The 16,053-nt window shown below is 43.3% G+C and overlaps 2 protein-coding genes across 3 annotated transcripts in view; one reads left to right on the forward strand and one right to left on the reverse strand.

Annotated features, from left to right (window-relative positions):
- lxn (latexin) overlaps nucleotides 1-3,843 on the forward strand; it is a 9,881-nt gene extending 6,038 nt beyond the window's left edge. Inside the window, exons 1-7 of one of the 2 annotated variants that reach the window (XM_028572973.1) lie at nucleotides 1-504; nucleotides 773-949; nucleotides 1,043-1,105; nucleotides 1,799-1,973; nucleotides 2,272-2,408; nucleotides 3,080-3,142; nucleotides 3,554-3,843. The exon at nucleotides 1-504 is cut by the window's left edge and continues 125 nt beyond it. In XM_028572973.1, coding sequence (XP_028428774.1) covers nucleotides 812-949; nucleotides 1,043-1,105; nucleotides 1,799-1,973; nucleotides 2,272-2,408; nucleotides 3,080-3,142; nucleotides 3,554-3,670 — 693 coding nt within the window. In that variant the 5' untranslated portion in view covers nucleotides 1-504; nucleotides 773-811 and the 3' untranslated portion in view covers nucleotides 3,671-3,843. The remainder of the gene's footprint in view (nucleotides 505-772; nucleotides 950-1,042; nucleotides 1,106-1,798; nucleotides 1,974-2,271; nucleotides 2,409-3,079; nucleotides 3,143-3,553) is intronic. The other variant, XM_028572972.1, reaches the window with a different exon arrangement.
- Nucleotides 1-15,756, reverse strand: part of gfm1 (G elongation factor, mitochondrial 1) — a 21,157-nt gene extending 5,401 nt beyond the window's left edge. The window contains exons 1-13 of the mRNA XM_028572971.1: nucleotides 15,524-15,756; nucleotides 15,226-15,378; nucleotides 14,978-15,110; nucleotides 13,979-14,183; nucleotides 8,514-8,630; nucleotides 8,098-8,248; nucleotides 5,860-6,014; nucleotides 5,692-5,776; nucleotides 5,455-5,592; nucleotides 4,789-4,890; nucleotides 4,631-4,687; nucleotides 4,400-4,537; nucleotides 3,910-3,992 (exon numbers count right to left, since the gene is read on the reverse strand). Of these exons, the coding sequence (XP_028428772.1) occupies nucleotides 3,910-3,992; nucleotides 4,400-4,537; nucleotides 4,631-4,687; nucleotides 4,789-4,890; nucleotides 5,455-5,592; nucleotides 5,692-5,776; nucleotides 5,860-6,014; nucleotides 8,098-8,248; nucleotides 8,514-8,630; nucleotides 13,979-14,183; nucleotides 14,978-15,110; nucleotides 15,226-15,378; nucleotides 15,524-15,598 (1,592 nt within the window). The 5' untranslated portion in view covers nucleotides 15,599-15,756. The remainder of the gene's footprint in view (nucleotides 1-3,909; nucleotides 3,993-4,399; nucleotides 4,538-4,630; nucleotides 4,688-4,788; nucleotides 4,891-5,454; nucleotides 5,593-5,691; nucleotides 5,777-5,859; nucleotides 6,015-8,097; nucleotides 8,249-8,513; nucleotides 8,631-13,978; nucleotides 14,184-14,977; nucleotides 15,111-15,225; nucleotides 15,379-15,523) is intronic.
- Nucleotides 15,757-16,053: the final 297 nt, after the last annotated feature.

Here is a 16,053-nt window from a genome sequence, read left to right on the forward strand (position 1 = left end):
CGAGTTTTGAGTATTTCATCTCTCTTTACGAACATGTCACCTAACACCACTGTCAATATAGCAACAGCTGAAATCATGCATCATGTTGTTCCATGAAGACTCTATTTGCAATTAGACTACATTGCCAATGACCAATACATTGACCAATATGGGTGACAAATATCAGATATCAACGTTGGAATTTAAAGAAACACATTGATGTGTCCATTAATGCTCTCACTCATCACTGATATTTGAAATGTCCTTCCTAACTGAATTGCAGTTGAAACGCTGCATTGCTGCAGCACCAAATCTGAGTCTGACTGATCCACATTTGCTTGCATTCCTGTTATAAAGAAGTAACAACAGAAAAGAGCTCTGTCTCTTTAAAAAGGGGCCAGTCCTCAAAGAGCTCTGGTGTCAGAGGAAGAAGGAAGTCCTCTTTCCACTCGCATGAAGAACGACAGATAAAACTTTCCTCCTGCCAAAGTAGCAGGCAGGGAAGTTAGAGCATTTCAGTTAAAGGCAAGATTTTTTTTAAACATGTACCATTTCTTACACTTCTACATATTTGCTTTCCTTTCCACTTTGCTCAATGGATGTTCTACCTGTGCCTGAGGCCTCTTATCTGGAGACAAACCGACCTGAGACACCTGGGGGGGGGGGGGGAGGGGTCAAAGTCCTTCAGGGGTTAAAAGCCCATCCCTGTTCATTACAGCAGCTTGTGTTCCAAGCAGTCTTTTCATTATTTCCTCACTCACTGTCTGCCCTCACTTTTTCTCTGGAACAACAGCAGGAAGTAATAGTGCAGGAGAAGGCTGAAGAGAATGTGATGGCGACAGGAGAGCTGAACATCAATCACTACCCTGCGCGGAGGGCAGCCCATGTGGTACAACACTACCTTAACACCCTCTACGGCTCTCCATACAGGCTGTTGCAACTGCACAAAATCCACAGAGGAAACGCAGAGGTCAGCTGAACTTTAACTATATACAACTAAAGTTAAGTTTACAGTGAAGTTCAAACGTCTACCAACTGTGGCTATTTCTGACTTCCCTTTTAGGATGTGTCAGACTCCGAAAGAAAGTATGAGCTGGAGATCTCAGTGCAGGAGCTGATCGGCAATGTAAGATATGATTTAGGATTTTCCTCGCAATGGACTTACACATGAGTTCGATATAGCCATGAGTCATTCAGTCTAGAGTAGTTTCATTAACATATCTGGTAGGTACACAAATGTGCCTTAGATATGGATTAATTTCTGAATTTCTTGGGGTTTTACAGTGCTACGTAATGAACAGAAAATAAACTGTAAATGAGTCAGTTGTCCCTGCCCAGATATTAAAAAGCACCCTAACAATAGATCAAAAACCACCTATCTAATTACAATTTTGGTTCCTGAATAAGATAATAGAAAAACCCTTGACCATGCTGCACTGCCAGATTTAGTGCTCATTTGGTTTGTCTCAAAATAGGGAAAAACAATATATGTTCAACTCCATGCATTTACCGTCAATATTTAAAAAGGTCAATGTCTTTGCATTCACATTGTGCTTATGGAAAAATATTTTAAGATAATCTTAGGCATACATTTTTGTGTAAAGTAAATACTCTCTGGCTTTAGAGTGGGCAGGTTTGACAAGATTTAACTAAACATAAGATAAAAGGAGGCAGTGTGGTGCAACATTGGCTCACTGGCTGTCATGCTGACTCCTGGACTACGCCTTTTGCTCTGTATACTCCCCTACACTTCTTTCTTATCAAACCTTCCTTTCTTCTATTTGCTTCTTTTTAATCCACCACCCCCTTTTTTTCCCAGACCACGGGCAAATGCTCTGCAGAGATTTTGTTTCCGAGGGGGGAACGGCAGCGCTCACCACAGGTCCAGGCCTCGTGTGAGGAGCTCCTGAAAATCAACACTAAAGCTCAAGAAGAGGCCTTGTACCAACAGTACAAGATGAACTCAGGCCTGCTGTCGGCACAGAATCTCCCCGGTACGTACTTGAAAACGAACCCTGCCTGCTATTGCTTCTAATCAACACAAAAAGTCACATATTGCACAACATCGGCAGTTTGAAATTGCAGCGTTTGGGGATTTTTTAACTCAGTGTTACTCCTAACTATACGGAACACAAAAGACAGACATTGTGAACACTGGTGGCGTACTCTCCTGTACATTATGAGATCACACGGTGTATATGACACGTATATATATGTGGCATAATCAAGCACCACACCTATACACTATACAATCTAACATCCTTCGTAACACACTGACTTTGTGACCAACAGACAGCTACGGTCACATTGAGCCTGACATGAAGCCTTTCTGGCACCTCAGCATCGTGGCCGCCAGCTTCGTCATGCTGAATGAGTCCAGTGAAAACACACTGTACAACATGGCTCAGGTGGCCAACATCACACAGCTGGTAGGTTTGTTTTGCTCATTAATCCTCTACTGTAGGGTTTTCAATACATATCAATTGTAGTGCCCACATAGCCCTGCCTCCTCTCAGTCACTCACTCACTCACCTCATTCGCTCCAGTTAAATATAATTTTGCAGGTTTTTGTTATGGTGTTTGCTCATTATGGATGGCAAATGCAGAGCTTCTGCGACTGGTTTTGGTTGACAAAGAAAACAGCAGGAGTGCTGTTATGAACTACTTGACATTTGAGGCAAATGAACAAGGAAAGGCAAAGGATACAAGCAAGCCCAAATATTATGCCTGTGGTATCGAAAATGTCTTGAATATCAATATTTTTCAAGGTATTGTACTGAAGTGATGAGTAGGGTTAATTGTTTGACATTTACAACAGTAATGGAAAACGTAAAACTTAGTGCAATAAAAACATAAAATTATCTCTTCAAATTGATGTCAACATGTATACCGTATTAGATAATAAAAATGGAAGAAGAAAGAAGAAGAGTGCACAATCTATTCTATACAGTCACAAGTTTTTGAATCAAAGGCAGACCAACCATTCAGCCATGATGTGAAGTTTTTGGCGGAGAGGAAGGTGCACACCATATGAGGATATAACATTTGTATTAGACTCGGTTTCTATCATTTGGCTTTATTTTTCCCTTGTCTACTGCAGGCGACTGAGAACGACCAGCTGAAGTTCGACTGTCACATACTGCTGCATGAGATGGTGTCCCAGGTAGCCACTTATTATTATTATTATTATTATTATTATAAACATTTTTAATTACCACCCTAAACAAATCTTTAAATGTATTTATTAATCAATAAAAATGACTGAAAAACTAGATGGCTCCCACAACTTACTGTACATCCAAAGCTTTTAGCATTTATTGTTTAGACTGTAACTAAAGAGAAGGCTACTTTACACCATTTATAAAGCCGTAAACGTTTGCTAAATTTTCTTATAAATAACTAAAATCATTAATTGTTTACCGGAATAATAATGGCGGCACTAGTGGCATCTTACAGTAAACTGGTCAGATACCAGTTGGTTGAGAAGAACACTTACTCTCGTACTCAATATTGCACTGTGTGTGGTTTTCCTACTTGATATCTCCTAATTTGACAATCGGTGTTATTTTTGCAGGAAATCATTCACTGGAAGCTGCTGTTCACCTGGTCTCCTCCAGATGGTGTTAAAGTGCTGCAGATGGAACAGCTGCCACACCGCCACGAAGGGGAAATACCTCCAAACACAAACTAAACTGCTGACATTCGTCACACTGCTATCACAACATCTTGCTGCTTGACTGAATGCTGCAAGTAAAAAGCCGTCATATATAATGATGATATCCTTACATTGTGCTACTTTTGTAGTACTTTTGGTTGCTGTTGTATTTTAGCCTAAATAAACTGTTTATACAGACTATTGCCTCAGTTTATGCTGTTCTGTCTGTCTGTCTGCCTGTCTGTCTCTGTGTGTCTGAAGAGATGAGCACTTACTGTACAGGACTTGTGATCGTCTCTCTGAAAGCCACTTTGGGCTTTCCCATCACACAGGGACAGTTGTATTCCCTCTCCATCCTCTGAAAACAACAAACCAATACAGGAATAAATTGAAAGAAACAAGATCAGATATATCTTTACAGGGACAATTCATTAAAAGTTGAGGAAACACCTTTTTTTTATGCTGTGCTATTTTAGGATCTATCTATTTAGTGTTCAGTCTGATTTCCTGAGTCTGGAGATCTCAATCCAAAAAAGACTGAAGCTCATTAGCATTTGGTTTGTGGTGCAGCAATGTCTTTTTCTATCAGTTACAATTATCCACAGAGACCTGTGATTCATAAGAGAGCTACATCTGACAGGTCCAAACGTCCACAAATCTAACTAGATATGAAGCACCATCAGTCAGAGACAAAACAGGTCTGGGTCTCATTTATTGCAGGACGTCTAGTATGCAGAACATGCTAAACATCCTCTGACTGGGTACCTGGGAGTAGATTTCAAGATGCAGCTCGCCCATGCCCGAGATGATGGTTTCTTTGCTCTCGGTGTCAAAATGCACTCGAAACGTCGGATCTTCCCTGGTGAATCGGTTAATACCTTTGGAAAATTTATCCAGGTCATTCTGGTCGGAAGCAAGATAATGAGAAGAGCTTATAGATGCGATTAAGACTCTAGAGACAGAATGCAAGGGTAAATTAAAGTATTATTTTTTTACCTTGTTGGTTGGCTTCATTGACATGGAAATGACAGGCTCTGGGACGTGAATAGACTCCTATGGGACAGAAGGATAACAAAATGAGCACAAGATTCTCATTAATATCCTGGAGAGAAGAAGTACTGTAAAATAAGAATCATTTCTAAAAAGTTACTCACCATGGAGAGGTTAGCGCTGGTCCTGGATGTAAAAGTGTCTCCGCTGGCACAGTCAATCCCAAACAGAGCACATATATCGCCTGCATAAACCTCATCCACATCCTAAAAAAAAAAAAAAAAAAAAAAAAAAAAAAAAAAAAAAAAATGGATAGAAAGGACACAAAGGAATGTAAAATTATTAAAATAATAATTAAGGAGGTCAAGATGTTAACCTTCAGGACTGTGTGGATTCAAAAGTAATTTTGGTTACACTTTACTTGAAGGTATCTACATAAGAGTGACATGACACTGTCATGAACGTGTCATAAAGAAATCATAAACGACATAACACTTATTTTAGTAAGTGTCATTCGGTTTTGGTCATGACAAGTTATGGTTAGGGTTAGAGTTAGTGTTCATGTGTCATGTTTTGTAACTGAAAATATAGGACTGAATATGAAATAGTTGCAGTGTCTTGTTTTGATGCAAGAAGGATGGAAACATCATGGAAACTGTGGTGTCACAGGGGATGTGGTTGTTATCTACACACTTGACTGGTGCCAAAAAGAGGAACCTAACCATTTTGACCAGTCATGCTCCTCTGCCGTTTGAAATGCAAACCACAGATGGAAAACTGTGAGCTCTGACAGCCTGCTGTGCTGTGATGTATGCCACGCTTGTACTCACCTCCATTTGGTCAGCGTGGAGGCGCACAAGCCTCTGAACTCTGACCTTCTTGCTCGTGCGTGTGTTGATGATGTACTCCCCCTTCTTCAGACAGCCCTGGTACACCCGCACGTACGTCAGCTGGCCAAACCTCCCTGCCTGATATTGAGACACACCGCAAGGAGATAACAAAGCATGACGGATTAAGATGTTCCTCTTACGCAAAATTGCAGCGATAAACGATGATTAGCATCTTACCTCCAGTTTGAAGGCCAGCCCAACATACGGTTTTGCAGAGTCTCTTGTAGGGTCCATTAGAATCTTTGATGTTTCGCTGACATCTCTAACACAGTGAAAAACCCACGGCCATTAGTGCACACATTTTCTCATGAAAGAGATTATAGATCGAACCTGGTCTATACTCACTCGTCATTGAGGATAGCATAGTTTTTGACTTCAGTGGGGTTCGGCAGGTAATCCAGGACAGCGTCCAGTAGAGGCTGAACGCCCTTGTTCTTCAACGCTGTGCCCACCAACACTGGAGTGAACAGACGCTGCACTGTGGCCCTGCGGATTGCAGCCTAGAAGACAGTGATGTGATGAGTGTTGGGCATCTAAATTATCTTTATTCTTCATTCAAACTCAGTGTTCATGTTCCAATTTAGATATGCAATTGAAGGATTTTTTTTTTTTTTATTGGTTGCCAAAGTCTTGGTTGTTGAGTTAAAATAAAAAAACAATGGGTTTTTAAGATCATTTTTTGGGCATTTTAAGGCCTTTATTGACAGGACAGCTGTAGAAATTAAAGGCAAAAGAGAGAGGGGGGGGAGTGACATCCAGCAAAGGGCCGCAGGTCGGAGTCAAACCCGGGCCCTCTGCGTCGAGGAGTAAACACATATACATATACATATATATACAGTGGTGTGAAAAAGTGTTTGCCCCCTTCCTCATTTCCTGTTCCTTTGCATGTGTGTCACACTTAAGTGTTTCGGAACATCAAACCAATTTAAACAAAAGTCAAGGACAACACAAGTAAACACAAAATGCAATTTGTAAATGAAGGTGTTTATTATTAAAGGAGAAAAAAAATCCAAACCATCATGGCCCTGTGTGAAAAAGTGATTGCCCCCCTTGTTAAAACATACTATAACTGTGGTTGTCCACACCTGAGTTCAATTTCTCTAGCCACACCCAGGCCTGATTATTGCCACACCTGTTCACAATCAAGGCATCACTTAAATAGGAGCTGCTTGACACAGTAAGGTCCACCAGAAGATCCTTAAAAGCTACACATCATGCCGAGACCCAAAGAAATTCAGGAACAATTGAGAAAGAAAGTAATTGAGATCTATCAGTCTGGAAAGGGTTATAAAGCCATTTCCAAAGCTTTGGGAATCCAGCGAACCACAGTGAGAGCCATTATCCACAAATGGCGAAGACATGGAACAGTGGTGAACCTTCCCAGGAGTGGCCGGGCCGCCCAAAATAAGACTCATCCAAGAGGTCACAAAAGACCCCACAACAACGTCCAAAGAACTGCAGGCCTCACTTTTTTTTCATGCCTCCACCATCAGGAAAAGACTGGGCAAAAATGGCCTGCATGGCAGAGTTCCAAGGAGAAAACCACTGCTGAGCAAAAAGAACATCAAAGCTCGTCTCAATTTCTCCAGAACACATCTTGATGATCCCCAAGACTTTTGGGACAACATTCTGTGGACCGATGAGACAAAAGTGGAACTCTTTGGAAGGTGTGTGTCCAAGTATATCTGGCGAGAAGGAACACTGCATTTCATAAAAAGAACATTATACCAACTGTAAAATATGGTGGTGGCAGTGTGATGGTCTGGGGCTGTTTTGCTGCTTCAGGACCTGGAAGACTTGCCGTGATAAAAGGAACTATGAATTCTGCTGTCTACCAAGAGATCCTGAAGGAGAATGTCCACCATCTGGGTACTTGAAACGAACTTGGGTTCTGCAGCAGGACAATGATCCTAAACACACCAGCAAGTCCACCACCGAATGGCTGAAGAAAAACAAAATGAAGACTTTGGAGTTAGCCAAAGTCCTGACCTGAATCCTATTGAGATGTTGTGGTATGACCTTAAAAAGGCCGTTCATGGAAAACCCTCTAATGTAACTGAATTAGGACAATTCTGCAAAGATGAGGCCAAAATTCCTCCAGGACGCTGTAAAAGCCTCATTGCACGTTATCAAACGCTTGGTTGCAGTTGTTGCTGCTAAGGGTGGCCCAACCAGTTATTAGGTTTAGGGGCAATCACTTTTTCACACAGGGCCATGATGGTTTGGATTTTTTTTCTCCTTTAATGATAAACACCTTCATTTACAAATTGCATTTTGTGTTTACTTGTGTTGTCCTTGACTATTGTTTAAATTGGTTTGATGTTCCGAAACACTTAAGTGTGACAAACATGCAAAGGAACAGGAAATGAGGAAGGGGGCAAACACTTTTTCACACCACTGTATATATATATATATATGGGCGCCTGCTCTACCAACTGAGCTATCCGGGCGCCCAACAATGTCACGTTTTAATAGGAAGACTGGTCAAAATTAGATCTCAAAAGATGCCTTATTTTTATAAGCACCGCTAGGTCCACTACTTTGGTCCAGATTAAAATATCTCAGAAAGTACTGGACACAAACCTTCAGGTCTTTGTTGGTTGGAATCTTTTCCTCCAAGAACATCTCTCCCAAGACTTCATCAGCGTTAGCCACACACTCCACCAGCTCCTGCCTCCGTTCTGCAGCCTCAGCACGAAAATCTGCCGGGATCTCATCATAGCGGATAGTTTGACTGCAGGGAGGAAGAAACGGAGTGAATCATATTGATCAGGAACAGAATTAACACTTGTAATCTGACAAATGCAGATTTTGACGATTTGTGTCACTGATACCTGATGGTGTTAGAATTCTACTGTAGCTGTCTTTAATCAATCAATCAGTCTTAAATATGGTAAAAATTATTCTTGCTGCTAAAGTTACAGTGCAGAAAAAAATAACACAATTCACACAGAAACAGATCTCTTTGTGGTCAAGCTACCACAAGGGTAATCCCTCACCCAAAAGGTCCTTCAAAATACATGCTCCGCTCCTCTACAAGGTCGATGATGCCGCGCATGTTCCCCTCCAGGCCGATGGGGATGCTCACGAAGGCTGCGTTGTGGTTCAGTTTGGTTCTGGGGAAGGCAAAGAAAAAGTCTGAAGTGAGAACAAAAATACAGGAAGGGAAACCAAGGCGGGTTGTCTATTTGTCCATCCATCCATCCATCCATCCATCCATCTTCGTCCGCTTATCCGGTGTCGGGTCGCGGGGGGAGCAGCTCCAGCAGGGGACCCCAAACTTCCCTTTCCCGAGTAACATTAACCAGCTCCGACTGGGGATCGAGGCGTTCCCAGGCCAGGTTGGAGATATAATCCCTCCACCTAGTCCTGGGTCTTCCCGAGGCCTCCTCCCAGCTGGACGTGCCTGGAACACCTCCCTAGGGAGGCGCCAAGGGGCATCCTTACCAGATGCCCGAACCACCTCAACTGGCTCCTTTCGACGCAGCGAGCAGCGGCTCTCTCCGAGCTCCTCACGGATGACTGAGCTTCTCACCCCTATCTCTAAGGGAGACGCCAGCCACCGTCCTGAGGAAACCCATTTCGGCCGCTTGTACCCTGGATCTCGTTCTTTCGGTCATGACCCAGCCTTCATGACCATAGGTGAGGGTAGGAACGAAAACTGACCGGTAGATCGAGAGCTTTGCCTTCTGGCTCAGCTCTCTTTTCGTCACAACGGTGCGATAGACCGAATGCAATACCGCACCCGCTGCGCCGATTCTCCGACCAATCTCCCGCTCCATTGTCCCCTCACTCGCGAACAAAACCCCAAGGTACTTGAACTCCTTCACTTGGGGTAAGGACTCATTCCCTACCTAGAGAAGGCATTCCATTGGTTTCCTGCTGAGAACCATGGCCTCAGATTTAGAGGTGCTGATCCTCATCCCAACCGCTTCACACTCGGTTGTGAACCGATCCAGTGAGTGCTGAAGGTCGCAGGCCGATGATGCCATCAGGACCACATCATCTGCAAAGAGCAGCGATGAGATCCCCAGCCCACCAAACTGCAACCCCTCCCCACCCCGACTACGCCTCGATATCCTGTCCATAAATATTACAAACAGGATTGGTGACAAAGCGCAGCCCTGGCGGAGGCCAACCCTCACCTGAAACGAGTCCGACTTACTACCGAGAACCCGGACACAGCTCTCACTTTGGTCATACAGAGATTGGATGGCCCTGAGTAGAGACCCCCTCACCCCATACTCCCGCAGCACCTCCCACAGTATCTCCCGAGGGACCCGGTCATACGCCTTCTCCAAATCCACAAAACACATGTAGACCGGTTGGGCATACTCCCAGGCTCCCTCCAGGATCCTTGCGAGAGTGAAGAGCTGGTCCGTTGTTCCACGACCAGGACGGAATCCGCATTGTTCCTCCTCAACCCGAGGTTCGACTATCGGCCAAACCCTCCTTTCCAGCACCTTGGAGTAGACTTTACCAGGGAGGCTGAGAAGTGTGATACCCCTGTAATTGGCACACACCCTCTGGTCCCCCTTTTTAAAAAGGGGAACCACCACCCCAGTCTGCCACTCCTTTGGCACCGTCCCAGACTTCCACGCAATGTTGAAGAGGCGTGTCAACCAGGACAGCCCCTCCACACCCAGAGCCTTGAGTATTTCTGGACGGATCTCATCAATCCCAGGGACTTTGCCACTGTGGAGTTGTTTGACTACATCAGTGACTTCCGCCCGGGAAATCGACGACAATCCCCCGTTATCCTCCAGCTCTGCCTCTAACATAGAGGGCGTATTAGTCGGATTCAGGAGTTCCTCAAAGTGCTCCTTCCACCGCCCTATTACCTCCTCAGTTGAGGTCAACAGTGTCCCATCCTTACTGTACACAGCTTGGATGGTTCCCCGCTTCCCCCTCCTGAGGTGGCGAACAGTTTTCCAGAAGCACTTTGGTGCCGACCGAAAGTCCTTCTCCATGTCTTCTCCAAACTTCTCCCACACCCGCTGCTTTGCCTCTTTCACGGCAGAGGCTGTCTATTTGTATTTTATTAAAAGGTTTATTTGTACAGGGACAAGTGTCTAGCATAAACCAATGCCATACACTACAGCATTTATAGCCTCAGCTGATTTGCAATGCCCGTCCCAGGATGGGCCTTTGAAATACATAAAACTACTCAACAAATACATACGAGGCCGTACAAAACCACAAACTCAAGAATAGGTACGTACATTAAAACTCAAAACTTAGAACTCAACAAGAAAATACAGTGGCCGGGTTGGCTCAGTTGGTAGAGCAGGCCCACATATACGTAGGTTTATGCCTCGACGCAGAGGTCCAGGGTTCGAGTCCGACCTGTGACGATTTCCTGCATGTCTTCCCCCTCTCTCTCTCTCCTTTCTCACCTAGCTGTCCTGTCCATTAAAGGCGGAAATCCCCAAAACAATTATCTTTGAAAATACAGACAAATCATCAGTCATAATTATACCTGCAAACTCAGAAGGGCTGAAACAGGGCTAACGTTATCCTTAAAAACGTCGCTTTTCTCTGAAAAGCGACTAGTTTGCAGGTATGCATGATAGGGGTTGTAAATCTCCACTGGTCTCACGATTCAATTTGATTACGATTATCCTGTCAACGATTCCAATCAATTCGATATCACGATGCGTAGGGCTGGGCGATATGGACCAAAAGTCATATCCCGATATATTTTGGCTGAATATCGATATACGATATATATCCCGATATTTTTTCCGCAAAGTGAGAGCAAATGTTCAGGCAAAGTCAAAGCCAAATATGACATGTCACATGTAGTTTCATAGAAACCGGCTATTTCAGTGAACAGTTGCAAAATCAAATGAATAAATAATAAACATGTTTCTTCACCTGGTTCAATGCTCAGCTGTTCAAATAACAATAAAATGTGAACATAAATACAGTATAACAACAGGAGTACCTTTTATGAAATCAAAGCGCCATAAGGTTTGTTTTAGTTTTTTCCAACGTTTTAAATTGTTAAATTTTTCTTCTACACATTTTCAGCACTTATTTCTACGTCCCATATTTTCTAATATAGGGCTGGGCGATATAGAGAAAATCAGATATCATGATATTCTTGACCAAATACCTCGATATCAATATTGCGGCGATATATTCTAGAGTTGACAGTTGGTGCTCTCGCAAAATATCTTCACACTTAGATTTTAGATAAATAATCAATAATAAAACAGCTAGAAAGGTCTGGTAAGTTCAGAAAAGTACATCACTTCACTGTAATGCAGCCTTTAAAACCAGGAAAAGACACTTATGTCATATCACGATATTACGATATCCAAAATCTAAGACGATATCTAGTCTCATATCACGATATCGATATAATATCGATATATCGCCCAGCCCTAACGATGCGTCACCTCAATATTTTTATATATTACTACACATGGTTTTCATTGACAAATTCAAGCAGTCTGATATGAAATCCCTTTTTTATTGCATGTCTTCCCCCCTCTCTCCCCCCTTTCATATCTCAGCTTTCCTATCCAATAAAGGCAGAAATGCCCAGTTTGAGTGCTGTAGGGAAGGATTTACGGAAGGGCACCTTACAATTCCTGTTGTCTCTACGGGTTACTGAGCCCAAACAGTCATATTGGACTGGTACAACATGAATGAATAAATAATGACCATGTCTACAGAACAGGACAACTTTTCTTTCGCTTCTCTGATTCATTCCGTATGGTTGTCTTAATCTATTTCTTCACTTACACTGTCCAAATATGCGCACACGTCACATAGGGTTTGTCACGTAGTGGACCCATGCGCTAACGTGCACTAACATGTGCAAAGCCGCTTTCCATCCAAGTAGTTACAGCCACGTAGTTATAGGAAAGTCCACTTCTAAGCAGATCTAACTACTCTGCCCCAAAACCGTTTTTCCCGTTTGCATTTGCACTGGCCAAGTGGCCATAGGGACTATAGGAGGGGTAAGGGAGCGATGCAAGCACGGCAACGGTCTATCTATAGCGTTAAAATCAGAAAACAAATACACCAAAAAAAAGTATGAACTAAATACTAAATGTAATGTATATAGCATATTTGTCACAATTTTAAACAAGTCTCCCGAAGAGAAACGGGTATCTCTCTCGCCCCCGCCTCTGCCTGCTGCGCTGTGGACGCGTGTGTGTGTGTGTGTGTGTGTGTGTGTGTGTGTGTGTGTGTGTGTGTGTGTGTGTGTGTGTGTGTGTGTGTGTGTGTGTGTGTGACTGTCGAGGTTGTCAAGCCCGCAGGGCACCCTTGTGGAGTTTAACTCCAAAAAGACAATTAACCACAGGTTCCTGTTAATCTTATGATGGGCATGTGTTGTGATATTTAAACAAACGAACTAGAGATGATACTGCCTAAAACGCTGGTATTGGTATCGGGAAGTACTGGAGTTTATGCACCGATCCGATACCACGTAATAAAGCCCTAAAGAAAATCTATGTTAAAGTAGATTATTTATGTTCTTTTTCCGTTATAACTGACAAACTGGACAATAAAAGAAAGTTCTGTGGCGTTCATTGTTTGTGTTTGTTCATGTTTCACAAAGATAGAAATCATATCACATCCATACAGGGATAGTAGTATACAGTTAGTAAACATAATAAAACATATGACACACTGGTATCGGATCGGTACTCGGTATCGGGCGATACACAAGTTCAGGTATCGGAATCGGTATCGGGAAGCAAAAAATGGTATCGGGCCATCTCTAAAACGAACAGTCAACGGCGAAATAAAAGCCTCTTATTTACGAGATCGGTCTGAGAAACCTCCAGCTTCCGGCGGGGTCTCTGAGCATGACTGGCCGAGCGACGAGCTAGCGTCACTTCATGGAGCTTCTCAACTGAGAAAATGTTGAAGCAAATTGTCAACTCGGCATCAATTTTCACAAGACACTAGAATTTAGTGATGAATAAGATGGCAAAAATTGTTAAAATTGCCCCGTTGTTGGTCTGTCTTTACCCGAAAACCGACCCTCGTTGACCTAGGTTCCTATGCGGAAAAGGGAACAGCGAAAAGACCCTGCCCTGAAGTAAGAGCTGAAAGAGTTACAGGAATTACGGTCAGAGGAACTTAAAAATCCCCAAATTGGTCCAGTCGGTACACAAGAAAAAAAGGGTTCTAGGAACTGCAAAAATCCCTCCGGTCGGAAAGCGGCTCAAGTGGCATGGGAACTGGCCAATGAAACATGATCATTATAGCGTTTCAAGCGGGCTCTAAATTGAACACAAGTAAAGCCACACAGCCGACGGACGGGACGCATCGCTCCACAAAATATACAAAACACTTTCGATATAATATTGCGCAACGTGATATCGCAATAAACGATATTGAGTCGATATATCATGCACCCCTACTCTGAGTGGAACCACAGGGTCACTGAGCACCTGGGAAGCCGCCTGGTTAATTAGTTACAGTAGTTGGTAGAATGTACCTCATCTGCTGCAGGGCTCGGCTGGGGTTGGCCCCCATGCGGTCCAGCTTGTTGATGAAGGTGAGGAAGGGGACGTTGTAGCGTTTCATCTGTCTGTTCACTGTCATGGTCTGACACTGGACTCCCCCCACTGCACACAGGACCAGCACGGCTCCGTCCAGCACACGCAGCGCTCGCTCCACTTCGATGGTAAAGTCCACATGACCTGGAAAAACAACAGGGACAGCGACATTGAGGAACAAAAGTACTGTAAACATTAAAAAAGCAATTACTTTGACTTGTGATGTACAGTCCTGGAGCTGGTAAAGATTCACTTCAGCAGGGCCGACCCTTGCCGATATGGTGGCTAGAATGTGCACTCTAAATCTAAACCACAAAAGCACAGATACATTCATCACAAGTAGATGTAACTAATTATGTTCACATCTGTTAATGTATTTGAGTAACTTTTTCGGTTTGCTTATATTCTGTAGATTTCACAGTGTTTCTGTGTGAGTCGTTTGTGTATTTAACAGCAGTTGCACTTCCATTACCATGTAGAAATATTGACAACTTTCCCTTACAACTTGGACAAATGTGGGGCCACTGACTATGATTAGACAGTGAAGAAAAGACATGGCTTTGACTTTTTTTTACTTTAGCTTCCTTTTTACAATTTAGAACAATTCAGTTTTAATCTCTCTGCTTTTTTTTTAAGCCATTAAGTACAAATCTAGTTATTGAAAATAGTTTAAATTAGGAACCTTTTGTTTCCCCTTCATTAAAAGTGGTGCTTGGCCTTTACTAGGATTAAAATCAGCCTATCTCAGTTTCTGCTGATCCGTTTAACCCCATTCATTTTTCAAACTGTCCCTCGCAAGTCCCTAAACTTAGTAGCGACTTAGAGTAGCCCGTTGAGAAAAGTCCTGCATTATTATGTAACCAAAAATTACAACAAACAGGGGGTCATATGCAAAAGTTTGTCGCCACCGGCCCCACATGATGTACAACGTGTAGTACCTGGTGTGTCAATGATGTTGATGTTGTGATTCTCCCACACGGTGTATGTAGCAGCTGACTGGATGGTGATGCCTCTCTGTCTCTCCAGCTCCATAGAGTCCATAGTGGCTCCAACACCATCCTTCCCCTTCACCTACAAACCCCAGGGAAGGACAACAGCCCATGAATGCAAACGGTTAGGCATGCGAACCTCTACCGGACAGCAACAGCTCCATTCATGCACAAACACAGTCCGTCTCAGCGCTCACCTCGTGAATCTCTGCTATCTTGCCGGTGTAAAAGAGGACACGCTCGGTCAGGGTGGTCTTCCCCGAGTCGATGTGAGCTGAGATCCCGATGTTGCGGATCCTCTCGTTGGGAAAGATACCAGAGGAACATGTCCGACAGCTGTTAATGAGCACCTGTAGAGATCGAACAGAGGAAAATCAAGATGCAAACCCTCCTTCTGGCTGTTTACCGATTGTGAAATGCAAATTTGGCAGAGAAGTATATATGAGATGGCTTGATGATATAACCGGTTCAACTGCAGACACCTCCTAATGTTACCTTTTTAAGAGTGACGCTTCCTGGCGCCAAAAGATGCGTTTTTGCCAAAGACAGACCCGCTTTTAGTAGTCTCATTGTGACTGCTTGGTCGGGCACAGGGTGGTCGTACTCCTCTTTTTACACAACCCCCGACTCTGACAACCCGGTGAAAGTCACGCCGGGGCCCTGCTGGTTGTGAACTGGTTGTGAAACGTTACTTCCGCCTCTACGGAAACACAGATGTGCCAAAAGAACGAATGTTTGCGTTCTTTGAAAATAAACAATGCCACTTTTAAATGAAACTTAGTGGAACAAAGAAGATGTGGGGTTTGAGCGTTTATATATATTGTCTATGGGCTTGAGTTATATGGATGTTTATTTTTTCAGCTTGAGGCTAAAATTCAAACACATCAAATCACAAACTCCGAGATAAGGCGCATGGACAAGACACATGCTGCCTTCAAGTGCTGTTAGAGAACTCGAAACAGATTAAGGCATCAACATGTTAAAATCATAGATTCAATGCTTAAAATGCATAATATTAAATATGT

This window comes from Perca flavescens, chromosome 3 (assembly GCF_004354835.1).
Source record: "Perca flavescens isolate YP-PL-M2 chromosome 3, PFLA_1.0, whole genome shotgun sequence".
NCBI lineage: Eukaryota > Metazoa > Chordata > Actinopteri > Perciformes > Percidae > Perca > Perca flavescens.